Raw genomic sequence first — 16,240 nt, forward strand, 5'->3', positions numbered from 1 at the left:
TGCATTTGTATTGAGAAGAAAAGATTTCTAATCTCATTATGAATGATTTATTAATGAATACAAATCACAGTCTGGCTAGGAGGTACTTCAATGAGCCATCATAGGCGTGCTTTACAAGATTAAGCAAGAAAAAATATTATTTTGGTGCCAATGGACATAATATGTATTTTAATGTTGCTAAGAGGAAAACCTTCTAGGCATCTATGAAAACACTACTAATATACAATGATTGAAGCTTGGGAGTGAGAAGCACCACAGCTATGTAGAAAGTAAGCACACATACAATAATCCTAACAAAGACAATATTCAATGTGTTGACATGTACTATATCTTCCGTAGTTTACAGAAATTTTCCAATTCCTGTATGTAGATCCGAAAAATATACTGTGACCTTGCTTTCTTTCATCTAACATCATTTTAAAGGACAATCATTTGTAAATTGCTTCAGATTCATGGGGAAACTGATTTTAACCGAATGAATTCAATAGGCAATGGAAATATGCCCAGCTTTTCTCATCTTATTGAACAGAGACAAGTGTTCTCATTCAGAATGAGTGGGGATAACAAACTGTTTTCGCCTTTATCTTCTAATTAAAAATGTAGTTTCATGTAGCAACAATATTGCTAGGAACAAAAGAGAAAAATAACTCTTTAAATTACCAGTAGGGCGACTTCTTCAGACCATCAGAGCCCATCTATTTACCAGTTCCAAGCTCCCGGCCTAAAACGGATCTCTCTGAAGCAATGTCAGAACTTTTGCCAAGTGACTAGGATATAAACACTCCTTTGGTTACACAGTAAGACATATGCTCTAAAGAAAACTAGTTCAAAATAGACAAGTGAATTTTTCTAGAATAAATGAGATCCCTTTGAACAGCTTCATCTTCAGAGCTTCAAGTCTACATTTGTGTTCGGCTCTTGTTTCCTCCATCGGCTATGGTGGCACACTGTTTCTGTGGCTCTGTACACTAATGAACTATCATAAATTTGTTTCTGACAGTCCGGTGGTTGTTACCTTCAGCTCCCAGGCTATGCGGAAGAGGTACCCTATATTCTAGATGCACCTTTTGCAAGGTGAGCGTTGCGGGCTATTTCCACGGGAGAATATTCTATTAAAAGAACTACTGTCCCAGCACAATATTAAAAACAAACAAACAAACCAAAAAAAAAAAAACCACTGATGAAGATGGCCAGAGGTGAGAAATTCTCTATTATGCTAATACTTGAACCATGTCAGAGCCTCTCCTCCTCTTTCCCCAAAGAGGTGGGGACCAGAGCTTGCCTTTGTGAGAAAAAACAAAACAAAACAAAACAAAAGCTCATTAACAAGTATTGACGTCCTGTTAGGAGAGGGGAAACTGACATCCCTCACTCAGGATGTGCGCCAATGCTGGAGCCTGGGAGTGTGAATACACTGTGAGATCACACCGGCACTGCCTTGCAGGGGGGCAGGAGAAAGCAGGCAAGGTCTCCACGCACTCTACTCTGTACCTCAAATACTGACAAGAATTCTTTTCTCAGCAGGCTGTAAAATGGATTGTCTCGAAAACAAGGCATATTTAAAGAACACATGAAAATTTATTTTTAAAACTTTTTATAGACTAAAAGCAAACCAATTTCAATTGACGAAATGTACCAAGGCAACATCATAATTGCCTTCACCTTTCTTTCAGAGACAGCCAGATTCATAGTCCTTGAAGTCGTTTATATTTAAAAATGGAAATGACAACATCAAATGTATAATGCTGGTGATTTTCCAATTAAAACCCAAGACAGAAATGGAAAAAAAAATCATACAAAAAAAAAAATTAACTGACTCCTGAGTGGTGAAGTAGCCTTTAAAAACTCGTGCTTTCCTAATAGTGTGAATGACTGGGATGGGGATATGTTAGTTTTTTGTTTTTGTCTTTGTGTTTTGGGCCACACCCCGCTGTGTTCAGGGCTTACTCGTGGCTCTGTGCTCAGGGATCACTCCTGGCAGGGCTCACAGGACACTATGGGATGCCGGAAAGTGAACCTGCGTTGGCCATGTGCAAGGTAAGGCAAATGCCCTATCTGCTGCACTATTATCTCTCTAGCCCTGAGTTAGTTTTAGTGTCAAAGCAATCACTGTCACTGTCACTGTCATCCCGTTGCTCATCGATTTGCTCAAGCGGGCACCAGTAACATCTCCATTGTGAGACTTTTGCTACTGTTTTTGGCATATCGAATACGTCATGGGTAGCTTGCCAGCCTCTGCCGTGCGGGCGGAATACTCTCGGTAGCTTGCTGGGCTCTCCGAGAGGGGCGGAGGAATCGAACCTGGGTCGGCTGCGTGCAAGGCAAATGCCCTACCCACTGTGCTATCACTCCAGCCCATCAAAGCAATAAAGTTCATATTGAGGACCAGAGTTAAAACAAAATCTATTTTTTCTCTCATGTTATCCACAAAGGGCAAGACAATTTTGTCAGTTTTGTTCACTGACATATCCTGGGTTCCCACAAAAACACCTATCGTGTGTTAAACAGTGAAAACACATGGGCTGAATGAATCAATGTAAAGAAAAGAGTGCATGATGTTTTGCGAAACTGTGCCAAGGTGTCTATATATTGCTATCAAGAGTAAATACTCTTGGGGCTGGAGCAATAGCACAGCGGGTAGAGCATTTGCCTTGCAGGCGGCCGACCCGGGTTCGAATCCCAGCATCCCATATGGTCCCCCAAGCACCGCCAGGAGTTAATTCCTGAATGCATGAGCCAGAAGAAACCCCTGTGCATTGCCAGGTGTGACGAAAAAAGAAAAACAAAACAAACAAACAAACAAAAAGAGTAAATACTCTTGGAGCCAGAGCACTAGTAGAGTGGTTAGGACACCTGCCTTGCATGAGGCCAACCTGGGTTTGGGCCCTGGCACTTCATACAGTCCCAGAGTTGTTCACGAGTGGTCCCTGATACTGACAATGCTATTAGTGTTGGAAAATTGGATTCCTGGAATTCGATCATAAATGACTTTGTAAAACTGAAGTACTATGAATAACTTTGTAAATCACAGTACCTCAAAAAAAAAACCTTAATTTTTTTAAAGAGTAAATACTCGTGGAGTTCATGCCCAATTCAATCAGCTTAATCAATGGCTAAATAAATAGCAGTACTCCGATATTAAAAAATAAAAAGAGTAAATGCTCTTTGACCAAAATTTGGGAATTAAGATTCCCAAGATGAATCTAGAACGAGCACTCAGGAGATTGGGGCTCTGCCTTTGGCCCCTGGAGATGAGGTGCAGCACACAGGGGCTGGAAAGCAAGTGCCAGGTGCAGGCAAAGCATGCAGATGATCTCATTTCATCATCCTTCAAGTCAGCCTCTAAAACAGATACTCAGGATTATTTCTATTGTTCAGATGAGGAAACAAACCGAGTGTTAGAACTTATCAGAGGGGTCTGACCTACCTGGAGTGAGCTTGGAATTTTAGGCCTCGCATTTTGATTTTTGAGCCCCCACAAGAACCACTTGTCTGCATACATGATCTCCAAAAAAAAGAAAGAAAAAAACTCACCCCGAGCTTTGGTCTGTGGAATAAGGGCAGTGGCAACTGACGTTCACTAAAGTCAGAGTACAGCTTTAAGGGTTCAAGACACCCAGGGTTAGGATGCGAGTTCTTATCTTTATTTGCCTAAAATAAAGTAATACCTTATCATCTTGACACTGCTGGTGTAGTTGAGATTGGGACTGATTTCACAGAGAATAAGAACAGAAGAAAGTATCTATAAACTCTTACAGCTGTTCAAATGACATTCCAAACACAGTATAATCACTTTTAAATGGTTACAATCTAAAGTATGTTACACTTTAGCAACTAGAGGAAATAGGAATTTAACCAGCCCCGTTCCTCCCAACTAGGATTAAAAATACCAGAACTGAACAGATATTGTTATTGAATTTATCCTAACTTTGGTTGCTACTTATCAAAATGACTTTTGAATTGCTCTATGCTTCCTAACTAGCCTTTAAGATAATTTTGGTCTGGATCTCAAGCAATACTAAGCAGCAGTATATAATGGAAAAAGTGAATGAACTATAAGGATTCCTTAATAAGTACCTACATATGGAAATCTATTTTATTGTGAATTTCCCTCAATCTGCTACTTCAAAGTTGAATACAATTATAATACAATTATTGTAATATAACTGCAATAGCCTTAGTTGATGAGAACATGCACAGATAAAAGTTTACAAGTTAAAAAACTGACACTATTTATCATGATTTCCCAATAATACTTGGATTTATTATTTGTTATTAGATACAGATTTTATATTTTGAGTCTTAAAAAGACAAAAGCTTCATGGACTCACAAATACTGTATTTTTTCTTATTGTATTAACATAATACTTATAGTTATACTAACATAATACTTCAAATATGTAAGATGAAGTTTACTTGGTAATTGAGCATTTCCTACCTTCAAATACTTATTAATATTTTCACCTTGTAATTCTCAAAAAGCACAATTACATTTATTAGTCCATTTTGAAAACATATGGAGAATGGTTTGGACTGAAATATAGAACTTTGATTATGGCATGAGGTCAATCTGAATTTGTAATGATTAAGATTTAATTCAGAGTTTTATTTTGGTGTACAAGACGATAAAATTAGATCTATTCAATACTGATACTGAGTTTCATTGAAATCCCCGAAGGAAATAGACTTAAGCTCAGTTCAAATGGAGAGATTTTAGTGAAGGGATAATTAACAGAGGGATTGGCGGTGTCAAGGGGATCGGCGAGAGATGCTGAAAGCCCAGAGCTAGGCAAACTGCTGACATTCAGTGTAGATACGACAGAAGGAGGGTTACTGGGCTAAGAGCAGGAGCCCAGGAGAGAAGGGCGATGTGGGGCAGGAGTCACAGTCCTGGAAAGGGGGAGATCACTGCCAGAGGTGGCTGAGGGCCAGTCAGGGCTCCAGCAGCAGAGCTGAAGAAGAGCAAGGAGGAGGAGGGCAACGAAAGAGAGATGGAAGAGGGGGGAGAAAGGACAAAACACAATTACTCCTCTGTCCTCTGAGACTCTTTACTCGTGTCTTTCATTGGCCAAGGCCAGAAGACAGCTGGAAGTGTCCCTTCCTGGGCCCAGAACTTGAAAGCATAGAGAGGCGTATGTGAGTGTGTGAAAGAGTGAGTGAGTGTGTGTGTGTGTGTGTGTGTGTGTGTGTGTGTGTGTACGTTTGGGGGGGCAGATACATAATTACAGAATCCACATATTCAGGAAGTGGAAAGACCATGCAAGACCAAGCAAAACCTCTGCCCTAATTTCTAAATCTAATAGAAAATATAATTTGGGGATTTACACACACACACACACACACACACACACACACACACACATCTTCCTTTTCCCCTATTTTTCCCCTTCAAATTCTACTTATATTCCTCCTTGCATTTGCCTCTTGGTAATGTGGTCTGGAAATCCTTTTCTTGAAGAAAAACTACAAGACCCATCATGAGAGTGTTCAGAATTGTGTCAAGTCTTTATACAATTGAATAAATGCAGGATCCAGGAAGTCCCCTGTGATCTCTATTTCTGTTGGTGATAACTTTCTCCTGTAATTTGGTCACTCACAGATAAAACCACTTTTCTTTAAAAAAAAAAAAGTCAAATGCATTTTAAGGCCATCCCTGAAATAGCTGTGTTAGTGCAATTTATTAATTTTATGTGTGCCTAAATTCTATATATGTTCTGGTTACAGGGCAAGTTAAGCAAATAGGGAAAATAATCACATCTACCACCAAAGAGCTTACGCAGCACCACTAGTAAGCAGCTTTATGAACAGAACTGCAAGATTCTTAAATGGAGATTCCCCAGCTCTTTGACTACTGAATTCGAGGCCCTAGGTATGGAAGCACGTGTGATTCATCTTTGCAGGAGCCAAAGGCCTATAATGGTGTCCTGTGCATTGCAGGCACTCAATAGGTAATTGCTGAACTGTCTAATCCTCGGTTTGTCCCCATAATCTAACACCCCTAAAGCCCCCAGCTAATTACTTCCTGGGAAAATTCCAAGAGTGTTTAATGTTACCTATGTGTTTTTTTTTCCTCAAGAACTGTTCTGGAAAATTATATTATTCTATGTCTTTTTTTTTTCTGATCTTAGCTTCATACAGTACTCTTAGAAGTAAATACCACAGCAGATTTAAAGCATCATTTAAAAGAAAAAAAGTGCCAATACCTCTCAATTTAGAAGATATGCAGTTTCTCTTTCTGAATACAGGTTAAGAAAATACATAATAGGTATTAACAGAAGAGCTGAGACATTGAATATATTCTGATTTTGTTTTTAAAATCAAAGCTTTTTAAAAAAGGAATTAAAACATGACTACGTACCAGGTCTTCATTAAAAAGTAAACCTAAAAAAAAAAGTAAGCCTGTATTTTCTAGCATTGAATAAGTGTCCAATTTCAATGTTTATTGTGTAATTTAATTTTAAAAGTTAAATATAAAAAATGTTGCATTGAAAATGAATCACAAAAAAAGACATGCTTCAGAAGGCAAAACTTTTGGCAAAATTGAAATATGATTTTATTATTGCACAACTTCGAATCATTCCTATATTTTATCGTTTTCATCCAAGCATTCATTTGAAGTGATTTTTGACCCTTGAAACACTAAATTTAACACTCTTCAGAACAAAATAGCCTTTCTTTTCTACTTATGGGCAAATGAACTAAATACTAAGGAATGGCACTGTCTGGGCCTTTGAACGCAGACTTTTAGAGATGAAATACTGATTGATGTGCCTAAATATTTGAGAATTCAGTTTGACTTGATAAAAGGATGAGCTTGTTTCATAATATGACAAAATACTTCCCTTTCCTGAAAATGCTCTCTTATTCTGACCATATACACTGTTGGTTTGGGGATGGGAGTGGTAGTGGAGGTGGACTGACTGTGCAGCTATCACAAGAGATATTACATTCATTTCTCGGAGTGCACAGGGATGGAAATGCAGAAGGTAGTGAGGGAAAATAAACCTCTGACTTCACCAACACATAAGGTCACAGTGAAAGCAGCAGTCTCTGTTCATTATTTATAATCTTGCTGCTCCCTAAATCTGTCACACAATCCTTTAAAAGCTTCAGACACATGGTTTTACAGTATTTCACCAAGATTTCAGTACCTGAAAAACCTTAGCAAGTTATAGCCTTAATGAGTTATAGTCTTAAATTTCAGAAATGACTACCTCAATCATTTCATTCTTCATTTTTTTTGCTTGCATATTTACATTTTTCATTTAAAAATGAATAGTGAGGAATGTTAGGTACTTAACTCACCAAGAAATGAAAACTTCACCTCTCTAGGGGCATATAAAATGGAAAGAAAAAAATTCAACAAAAAACTGTGCCAAGGAAATCACTTACAATTGAATATAACAATTACTTAATCATTTTTATCAGGCTCTACCACTTGAAGTGCTTTCAAAGCCAACTCTTAAGTAACATCATCGCTGATAGTATCTGATTTCCTACTGAGCTGAGTTCTTGGTCATTCAAAAGGATCAAGACACTGTACCCCCATCTATTGTTCTGTCTACTGCATCACTGACATCACCACTCTTCCTGGGAGAAATGCACTGCAGCTGATGTTTCAAGAGCTGATATAGGCAGTGCTTCTGTCTGTCCAGCACCTCTTTTCTGGTTTCCCTTTGTAAAACCCCTGGCTTGGACACTGTGAAGACTCAAGGGACAGGAACCTACAGCCAGGCCGATTTTGCAGAACTGCCCCATTCTACATGTGGGGTTGGGGGCAGCTCTGAGATCACTCCTGTAAGATCAGCCCTGAGACTACCAGTGTGCTTTTCTGGGACTAAGTGCGTAACAGTTTCTAAGGGGCCATCACCTGGAAATAACTTGTCTTGAAATGAAATGCAAACTTGAAAATTGATCTAGATAACCTTGGATGATGAATCTAGCCAGACTGTAACCAAAGACTTTCTGTTTCAACCAAAGTCCTTTAAACCTAAGCCAGCCTGAAGTGGTGTGGCTCAGCAACTTAAAAAAAAAAAAAAAGAAAGAAAGAAAGAAAGAAAAAAGAAAACAGCAACAAAAAACTCCCATATGTAACAATGTGACCACACCACAAATATAAGCACCACTGCTTTTGAGGTTCCCTACAGATTTCCCTCCTTGCATACATGATCACAGTCCTCCTAGTGCAGGAGACCGTGTATCTATAAACTTTGGGCTAACACTCATTAGTGCAAAGGGGCTAGGAAATGGCGGGAGTGTGGTAATCAAACTAAAAGATGGAAGCCAGGGAAGTCTCACATAGGAGTAAAGTGGAGGCTACACATCTTGGGATACTCAACAGCTATTAAAGGAAGAAAAAAACAATAGAGCTGAGAGTCACGGAGAGGTAGCTGGGCCAGAGATGGACCTCAAATATGCGAGCCCCCCAAGAATGGCTCAAACATTAGAGCAGAGAGATGAAGTCAGAGCTCATTTAGGAGTGTGGGTCCCTAGGTAGATACATGTTGTCACCGGGGCAGGGAAATAATGAAGGGGCAGCGTCTGGGAGGCCAGGAAAGAGACTAAGTCTGGGGCAGTCAATACGCCTGCAAGATATGCCAGCAAAGAGGTCCAGCAGGCCCTCAGAAGGACACGGCGTGTTGCAGCAGAAAGGCTGAGACAGAACTGCAAGATGGAGACGCCTTGGCTGTTCCTAGATGGAATTCAGGCACGGGCACCAAGTGCCACAGTGCCATCAGGAAGAAGAAGACGTGGCCATGGCCTTCCTCGGGGTCATGCCAGTCCCGAGTGTGAGCTGGACCAAACCAAGCTCTCCCAGTACACTGGAAATGCCGAGCTGTGGACACTCAGGGCACTGGGAATAAGCCTTTGATTCTATCAGGGTGTGTCTCCAGGGTACCCTCCTGCCCTTATACTGGCGCGCATCTCACCATTCACCCCTCACGGCTTCACCTGGTTCCCGCTCTCACACCGGGCATAATCACCGCTAACATCGCTTTCTGGGGGATGTTTCAAAAACGAACCGAGTTAAAAAATCTCCTAGTGAGTGTCCTTTTAATTTAAACTAAAATCGCTACTTCTCTCTCTGGGTGATTCCCCCTTCCCTAGGTCCAGTGGGGCGCAGAGGGCGCCCTGGGCGGGCGGGGCGGGCCTCCCAGGAGGGAGGCGGCCGCGGGGAAATTCTTTAACCCGCGATCAAAAACTCAAACGAGACAAAGGAAGCTGAAAAATGGGAAGGCGTGGCTGTCGGCGTTTCCAAGGCAGTTTTTTTTCCCCATTTTTTTTTTTTTACCCCCAGCGTAGGCGACAACGTTCCCTAGAGGGCAGCAGACCCCACAACCGAGAGGGCTAAAGCAGGCGCAGCGGCCCGCTCCCCCTGGCCCCCCACATTCGCACCTAGGCGCGCGGCACTCGCAGACCCCCGGCGCGCTCGGAGCTGGCGGGGTGGCCCGCGGGCGGCCAGCATCCCGCCCGCCTCTGCTTCAGGACCCGAGCCGGAGCTTTTGCCGCGGACCTCGACGCAGAGGACCGCTCGCCCCTGCACCGCCCGCCGGGCGCAACGCTCATCCTCCCAGGCGGAGCCTTCCCGCAGTCGGGACTGGAAACGCTCTGGCCTTCCTCGAATCATCTCCGCAGCCCCCCCAGATGGGCGTGGAGGTTCACCCCAGGGACCATTATAGGCGTCTGAAGCTCCGAGTAAATGCCTGCGGCCAGATCCCCGCTGGGGTCCAAATAATCCTGGCCTTTAATAAAGAGCCCACAAAGTATACCCTTCGGAGTTGATATCTGAAGCAGTGTTGAGAGGCACACGTGGCGAAAACGTGTCATGAACAGTAACAATAATGATAATCATAATGGTAATAATAATAAAGTACGAATGCAACGGGATAACAGTGACAGTGACCAATGCAAAAGAAATTTCAAGTGCAAAAGAGAAAACGGCGCGATCAGGCCGTTGAACCTGTCACTCACTATACTCTGACCCTATAATTGACGCCTCTATACTCTATGCTACAGCCTCACGCAGTGTTAAGAGGCACGGAGGCGGGGCTGATCCGTCTTTGCTGACCATGGCTTCCTTCGTGCCCCGGGAGTGGGTGGGGAGGCAGTGTCCGGCATACATTGCACTAGTTCAAGGTCCCAGCTTGAATGAATGAATGAATGAATGAATGAATGAATGAATGAATGAATGAATGAACGAACACATGCTCGGCCTGACTCTGCAGCTCTCAGGGCGGACGGTTCAAGGGACAGGTGAGCTCCGTCCCCGTGGCGGCGGATGGGCGGAGGGGCAGCCCCTCCGCCGACCCCCGCCTGCAGTCCCAGCAGGGCCGGTCCCCGGTGGCCACCCGTGCGCCTCCCCGGGGGCTCCCCCGCGGCGCAGGCCCCGCCCAGCCCCGCCGCGCGCGCACGCACGCGCCCTGCGGCCCGGCCGCCCGCCTGGCCCTCACTCCGGGGCACCCCCGCGCCTGCGCCCGCTGGGGGGCGCCCTCCCACCCCGCGCGTCTAGACGCGGGCGCCTCACAGCTTCCACTGCGCCTACTCCCGCACCCTGCGCGCGCGCGACGCCTCCTACCTGAGGGTCGGCCAGGGAGGCGGGTGGAAGGGCTGAGGGGGGCTGAACCAGACCATGGCACGAGGCGGGAGGCGGGAGGCGAGCGAGGGAGCGGCCGCGGCCGCGGCGGACTGTCCGGGCGCGGGGGCGCGCGCGCGCGCTCCCGGCCCCCGCTCCCTCCGTCGACTCCCGGCCAGAGCCCTACCCTGCTGCCGCGCGCCACCCGCCTCGCCGCTCCTAATAACAACGGCGCCCGGGGTCAGGTGGCCGCGCGCGGACAGTGCCGCCATTGGCCCGGCGGGGAGTGCGGCGCCTCAGGATTGGCTGGGGGGCGGGGCCTCTGCGGGGCGGGGGCGGGGCTGTCGAGAGGCGGGCGGGGCGGGGGCGGGGGCGGGGCCAGGCCGTGGTCCGCGCCTTTGTGCCCGGCTCGCGCTCTCCGCCCGCTCCGGCTGCAGCGCCGGCTGCATCAATAATTCAGAGCGGCGGCAGCGGCGGGTACGGGCAGCAGGCAGTGGAAGCGACGGGGACCGAGCGGCAGCGGCTATGCATCCAAGTGTGGCTGGGCAGCCCCGGCACCCCTGAGGCCCGGGTGGGGCTCCGGGTGTATCGCGCGCTGGGCACGCTTGCCCGGGAGTGAACGGAAGAGCCAGTAGTGTTCAGATCGGCGTCAGCGGAGCTGCGAACGGAGCAGAGGAGGGGGCTCCGGAGCCGGACTGGGGCGGGGTGGGGGCGGCTGGCGCAGGCAGCCCCCGGGGTGGGGGGCGGGGTGGGCGCCGTTGCCGCGATGCTGGGCGTCGTGGAACTGCTGCTGCTGGGGGCGGCGTGGCTGGCGGGCCCGGCCCGTGGGCAGAATGAAACGGAGCCCATCGTGTTGGAGGGCAAGTGCCTGGTGGTATGCGACTCCAACCCCACGTCCGATCCCACCGGCACAGCTCTGGGCATCTCGGTGCGCTCCGGCAGCGCCAAGGTGGCTTTTTCTGCCATCAGGAGCACCAACCATGAACCGTCTGAGATGAGTAACCGCACCATGATCATCTATTTCGACCAGGTGAGTGCAACATGCAGATTGGGTTGGTGGGGTTGGGGGAGCGGTGGGAGGTAAATACCCGACCCTCTCCAAGGTCTCTGCGGAGGTTGAGGGTGAGAGTTCGGGACTGACTCTTGCCTACCTACTTCCTTTCGTTCCCGTCTCCTTGTAGGTACTAGTGAACATCGGGAACAACTTTGATTCAGAACGCAGCACTTTCATCGCCCCGCGCAAAGGGATCTACAGTTTTAACTTCCACGTGGTAAAAGTCTACAACAGACAGACTATCCAGGTCAGCTCCCGCCTCAGGGCCAGGCTGGGTCTCGGTAGGGGCAGTTGGCTGCGCGAATGTGCTTCGGGTGGAGAGATAAGGGGGCCGCCGCAAGTGCCCGGGGCTGCTGGAAGGGACTGTAGCGGGCCTCAAGGTTCTGTGGTGTGACTATCCCTCGCTTCCGCCACCTTCAGCTCTTGGAATCTAGCCCCATCCCTGGGGACGGAGTTTACTGCCTCTGCTTCTGGGCCCCTCCAAAGAGGTTTCTCGGCTTTTCCGCCAAACTCTGAAGATTTCACGTAGCGGTTGCTCTTAGCACCACTGACCTTTACCGCTGTCGGGAGCTTTCCAAGATCCGAGACCCGCCTTTAGCCCCATGGCCGCTGCCCCTTCCCTTGCACCTGCTCCCAAGCTTTAGTGACACTGGTGCACCCGCATTGGGCACCAAGCTCAGTAGTCACCTGTGTTCCTTTAGGGAATGACCCCCAGATTTAAAAAAAAAAAAATAATAATAATAATAATAATAATAATAAAATTAGCTGCACCAAACCCTAGAGAATGAAGCTTTTGGAGAAAGAAGGGAGCAGGCCATAGCACCACTTTCCCTGGCACCAGCCTTGCCCCAGCCAGGTACTCACCTGCCCTCTAGCTAGATTCCCCCAAGGTGTTGGGGTTTGCTTTGGGTGGAGACAGAAGGTGGGGCCACTGCTGGTAAGAGGACTGCTGCTGTTACCTTGGCAAGGCAAGGGCAAAACCGGGCCGCAATTGGTGGCTGAATCTGGGGTGGGAGTTGAGCCTGGCCTTTGGGATGAAGCAAGGATCGGATCGCAGGCCTGCAGAGATATCTGATCAGCTGCAAGTCGTGCTCCCCACTGTATCACAGCACAGCTAGGATCAAAAGGAACTATAGCTTTCAAACATTTGGGGTGTGTGTGTGTGTGTGTGTGTGTGTGTGTGTGTGTATGTGTGTTGTCTGAGCTGCTCTTGAGGATGGGGGTAGGTGTGTGTATGGAGGGGAAGGGGGGCATGAGCCTGGCTTCAGGACTCATGAAATGGAGTGAGAATGGGGCCAGCATTCCCTCTAGCACTCAAGGAATGAAAGTGACTGTCATTTTGGGGGTAGGAGGCAGGGACCCTTCCTGTTATCCAGAAGAAATGTACTTTGCCCCCATCGGACCCGCAGCAGGAAGCTGCAAAGTTTCTCTCTCCTGATCCCCACCCTTTCCTTCCCGGGGCTTCCAGGCCTGAGCCCTTAGCCCGGAATTGGAGGTTGGCTTGCCTGCTCGATCTCTCCCCCGATCCTGGCTGCAGCTCTGAAGTGGGCCTTTCTCTTCCCCAGGTGAGCCTCATGTTAAACGGGTGGCCTGTGATCTCAGCCTTCGCCGGTGACCAGGATGTGACCCGGGAGGCCGCCAGCAATGGAGTTCTAATCCAGATGGAGAAAGGCGACCGAGCATACCTCAAGCTGGAGCGGGGGAACTTGATGGGGGGCTGGAAGTACTCAACCTTCTCGGGATTCCTCGTGTTTCCCCTCTGACTGGCTGCTCCCCCCCACCCCAGAATGGAGGCAGGGAGAGGGTGAAGGCAGGAGGAAGGCAGGAGGAGGGATGAAAAAGAGGCCAGAAAGCAGCACAGCTTGCAGCTTCCTACCGGGTGCCCGATTGTATCCGGTAAAAGGTGCGCCCTGGGAGGACAGCTTTGGCCACTTCCTCTTCAGACAAAGTCAATTCTGCTTAGCTCTGCACACTCCCCTTTCCAAAAATAAACGCGCCTCCCCACTACAATCGCAGTAATCAAGAGAGACTGCCTTGTCATTGTTTCTTAGCCCCATGTTCATGCTCCCTACAGTTTATATAAAAGAAACTCCGTATTTCACCGTATAATGTGAAATATCTTCCTCCCCCTGCCCCTCTGAATGGTTCTACCTGCTGAAATTGAAGTATCCCACACCCCCCCTTTAAGTTTGGAGAGAAGGGGTAATGGTTTCCTTGTTTGTTTTTCTTTTTGGCTGGGGGAAAGAGGATTTAATTTGGCAAGTATTGCTGTTCTTAAGACACCAAACAAGGGTTAATTCGCTGAAGATACTCCGTGTCTTCTGCTGCTCCTTAGCAGAGAAAGGACTCGCCCTACATTTAAAAAATATATATATGTATAAATATTTATCATTTGTACACAAAGAACTTTTCCCAGTGGAAACTGGCCGTGTTTCCGTATTTCTGTGTCCTATTCGGAGTGATCGTGAAATCTAAGGCTGCTTGCTGTTCTGACGCTTGTCAATGCCCTCGTGTTCTGTGGCTCCACTAACGGCCGGAGGCTCTTTGGACGCGTCCTCGCCGTCTTGTAACATACGTGTGAATAGCCAAGATTTAATTTTGCTTTAATCTAATAAAGTTGAAGTGGGACTTTTTATTTTTCTGAAACAGCTTTCTAAACTCCGCATCTTCGCGCCCCTGGCTGGAGGTTTGGGGGCAGGGTGCGGAAGGACGAATTTCAGGAGCCTTGAAGAATGCCACGTCGAGGAAAGGCCGGGGACGCGAGGGTTTGCCCGCCACGCCTGTCGGCGCTCCTTCCTGCGCCAAGCCTAGGGCTAGCTCTGCTTTCGCTGCGGCTGCCTGCTTAGGCGCAAACGTACGAAATTTGCCCGAAATCTTTCTAGGTTAGGCGCGGCCGCCGATTTGGAAGCGACATTTGTTTTTCGAGGGTGTTTTTCCCCACTCCCCCTCCCAATCCAAATGCATCAGGAACAATCCCAATTCGAGGAGCCAGAACCAGCCTGCCCGGAGTGGCACGCTTCCCAGCCGCCTTCTACCCCAGGATTTCTCCAACCCTCTTTCTGCTCCACAGTCCCCAAGCAGCGTATCTTTTATACAATACCATACACCACCGCCTCTGAGTTCGGAGTCGGCCCGCCGGCAACCCCAGACGCCCAGGAGGTGCGATCGCACTGATTGCGAACTTGTATTCAAAGAGGTTCGCCCAGGAGTTTGATTGTATCGGAACATAATGTGAACTCAAAACTGAAATAAACGACTTCGTTTTAACTCTGGAAGTCTGATCCCATCCCTTCGGCGGCGGGGCGGTCAGACACCGGAGAGCGTGTGGGCGGCCGCGGGCTGGGGAGCGGCTGTGCCCGACGCGGGGACGGGGCGCCCAGATCCCTGATTCTCCTTTCAGGCCACTTCCTGGAGGAGATTCAAAAAAACGAGCCTAAGTAGCGACTCGGGTCTGGGGGCTCATCAAAGCACCATAAGTAACGCTTTCCGATTTATTCCTGCAGCAGCTTGTCGGGCAGAGGGATGCGCCCATCCTGTGACTTGAAACTCGAATCCGCGCGCGCACTCCGTAGGGGGGCGCGTCCCTAGCGGCCGCCCTCAGCCGCCCCTGCGCGCCCGCGAGGGGATGCCAGCGAATTGGGCGGAGACGCAAAGCAAAGTTTTCACTTTTCCTGCACGGCGAAGAGGGGGTGAAGCGCGATAAAACATGCGGGGTGAATTTAAGATGAAAAAAAAAAAAACCCCAACTATGCTTGCTTTGTTGAGACCCTTTGATACACGCTTTCTCCGCGTTCTTCGGCTTGGGAGCCGGTAGCCGGGAGAACGGCTGACACACTCGACCCAAACGCTGTGCTCAAGTACCACCAGCCAGCCAGGGGCGCAGGCTGGGCGCCGGGTGCTCTCAGCAGGGTGCAGGGTCGTGCTTGGAGCGAGGACCAGCAAAGTGGCTTCAAGGAGGGAGAGGTGCCCGGAGTGTGATTCTCTGGGTCTCCTCCAAAGACCCGGGAATCAAAGCGGCTGGCGGAGGCTGTCCCGCGACTCTGAGGGCGCAGCCTCCTCTCCAGGATCTGGCGCAGTTGCGCAGGAGTTAGTCCTTTTCTTACTGCCCTGGCTATGGTGTGCTAGTGCCGCGGCTCCAAAAGCTGAGGCTGGGGGTCTGGGGTGAAGGCTAACGGGAAGCAAGTGGGTCTCAAAGGGCATGGAGAAGGAGCCGTTCTTCCTGGACTCTGCTGCGGCTCCTGTCTCCCCAGACTGTTGACGGACCTGGACATTGGACCCCCCGTGGTTGCTACTTCCTTCCACTGCCTTTTGTTGGCGTCCCCCGCCCCCAACCTCCTTCTTGCCTCTGCACCTCTATTCCTTTGCTGGAGCACTTCGTCCTGCAGTCTTTTCAGATCCCATATTCCTGGGGCATCCGAGCAACTCAGCTAAAGGCCGCCTCCTAGAAGATGCAGGTCCTGCCCCTCCCCCCAAGCCCCCTTGGGGCAGCCAAGGGCCGGGCCTCTCTCCCCCTGAGGGCAGTGGTGGTCCACACCATGGGCAAGCCCTTGGAAACGCTAAGCTGGTGTACCTGCCTCAGAGGACTCAGGGAACTGTCGGGTTCTCTAGCCCCC

The 16,240-nt window shown here is 48.5% G+C and overlaps 1 protein-coding gene across 1 annotated transcript; it reads left to right on the forward strand.

Moving 5' to 3' along the window:
* The first annotated feature begins 10,952 nt into the window (after nt 1-10,952).
* CBLN1 (cerebellin 1 precursor) lies at nt 10,953-14,260 on the forward strand. Its single transcript, XM_004600682.2, has 3 exons — nt 10,953-11,603; nt 11,755-11,874; nt 13,193-14,260. Exons 1-3 carry the CDS (start codon nt 11,340-11,342, stop codon nt 13,388-13,390), a joined length of 582 nt encoding a protein of 193 aa, XP_004600739.1. The 5' UTR covers nt 10,953-11,339; the 3' UTR covers nt 13,391-14,260.
* The last annotated feature ends 1,980 nt before the right edge of the window (nt 14,261-16,240 follow it).

Source organism: Sorex araneus, chromosome 8, assembly GCF_027595985.1.
Source record: "Sorex araneus isolate mSorAra2 chromosome 8, mSorAra2.pri, whole genome shotgun sequence".
Lineage (NCBI taxonomy): Eukaryota > Metazoa > Chordata > Mammalia > Eulipotyphla > Soricidae > Sorex > Sorex araneus.

Excerpts from the sequence above, each read along its gene's own strand:
- CBLN1 (XM_004600682.2), top strand. The coding sequence starts at position 11,340 with ATGCTGGGCGTCGTGGAACTGCTGCTGCTGGGGGCGGCGTGGCTGGCG. Across the intron at positions 11,604-11,754 it reads TGATCATCTATTTCGACCAG|GTACTAGTGAACATCGGGAA; the intron begins GTGAGTGCAACA and ends GTCTCCTTGTAG. Across the intron at positions 11,875-13,192 it reads ACAACAGACAGACTATCCAG|GTGAGCCTCATGTTAAACGG; the intron begins GTCAGCTCCCGC and ends TCTCTTCCCCAG.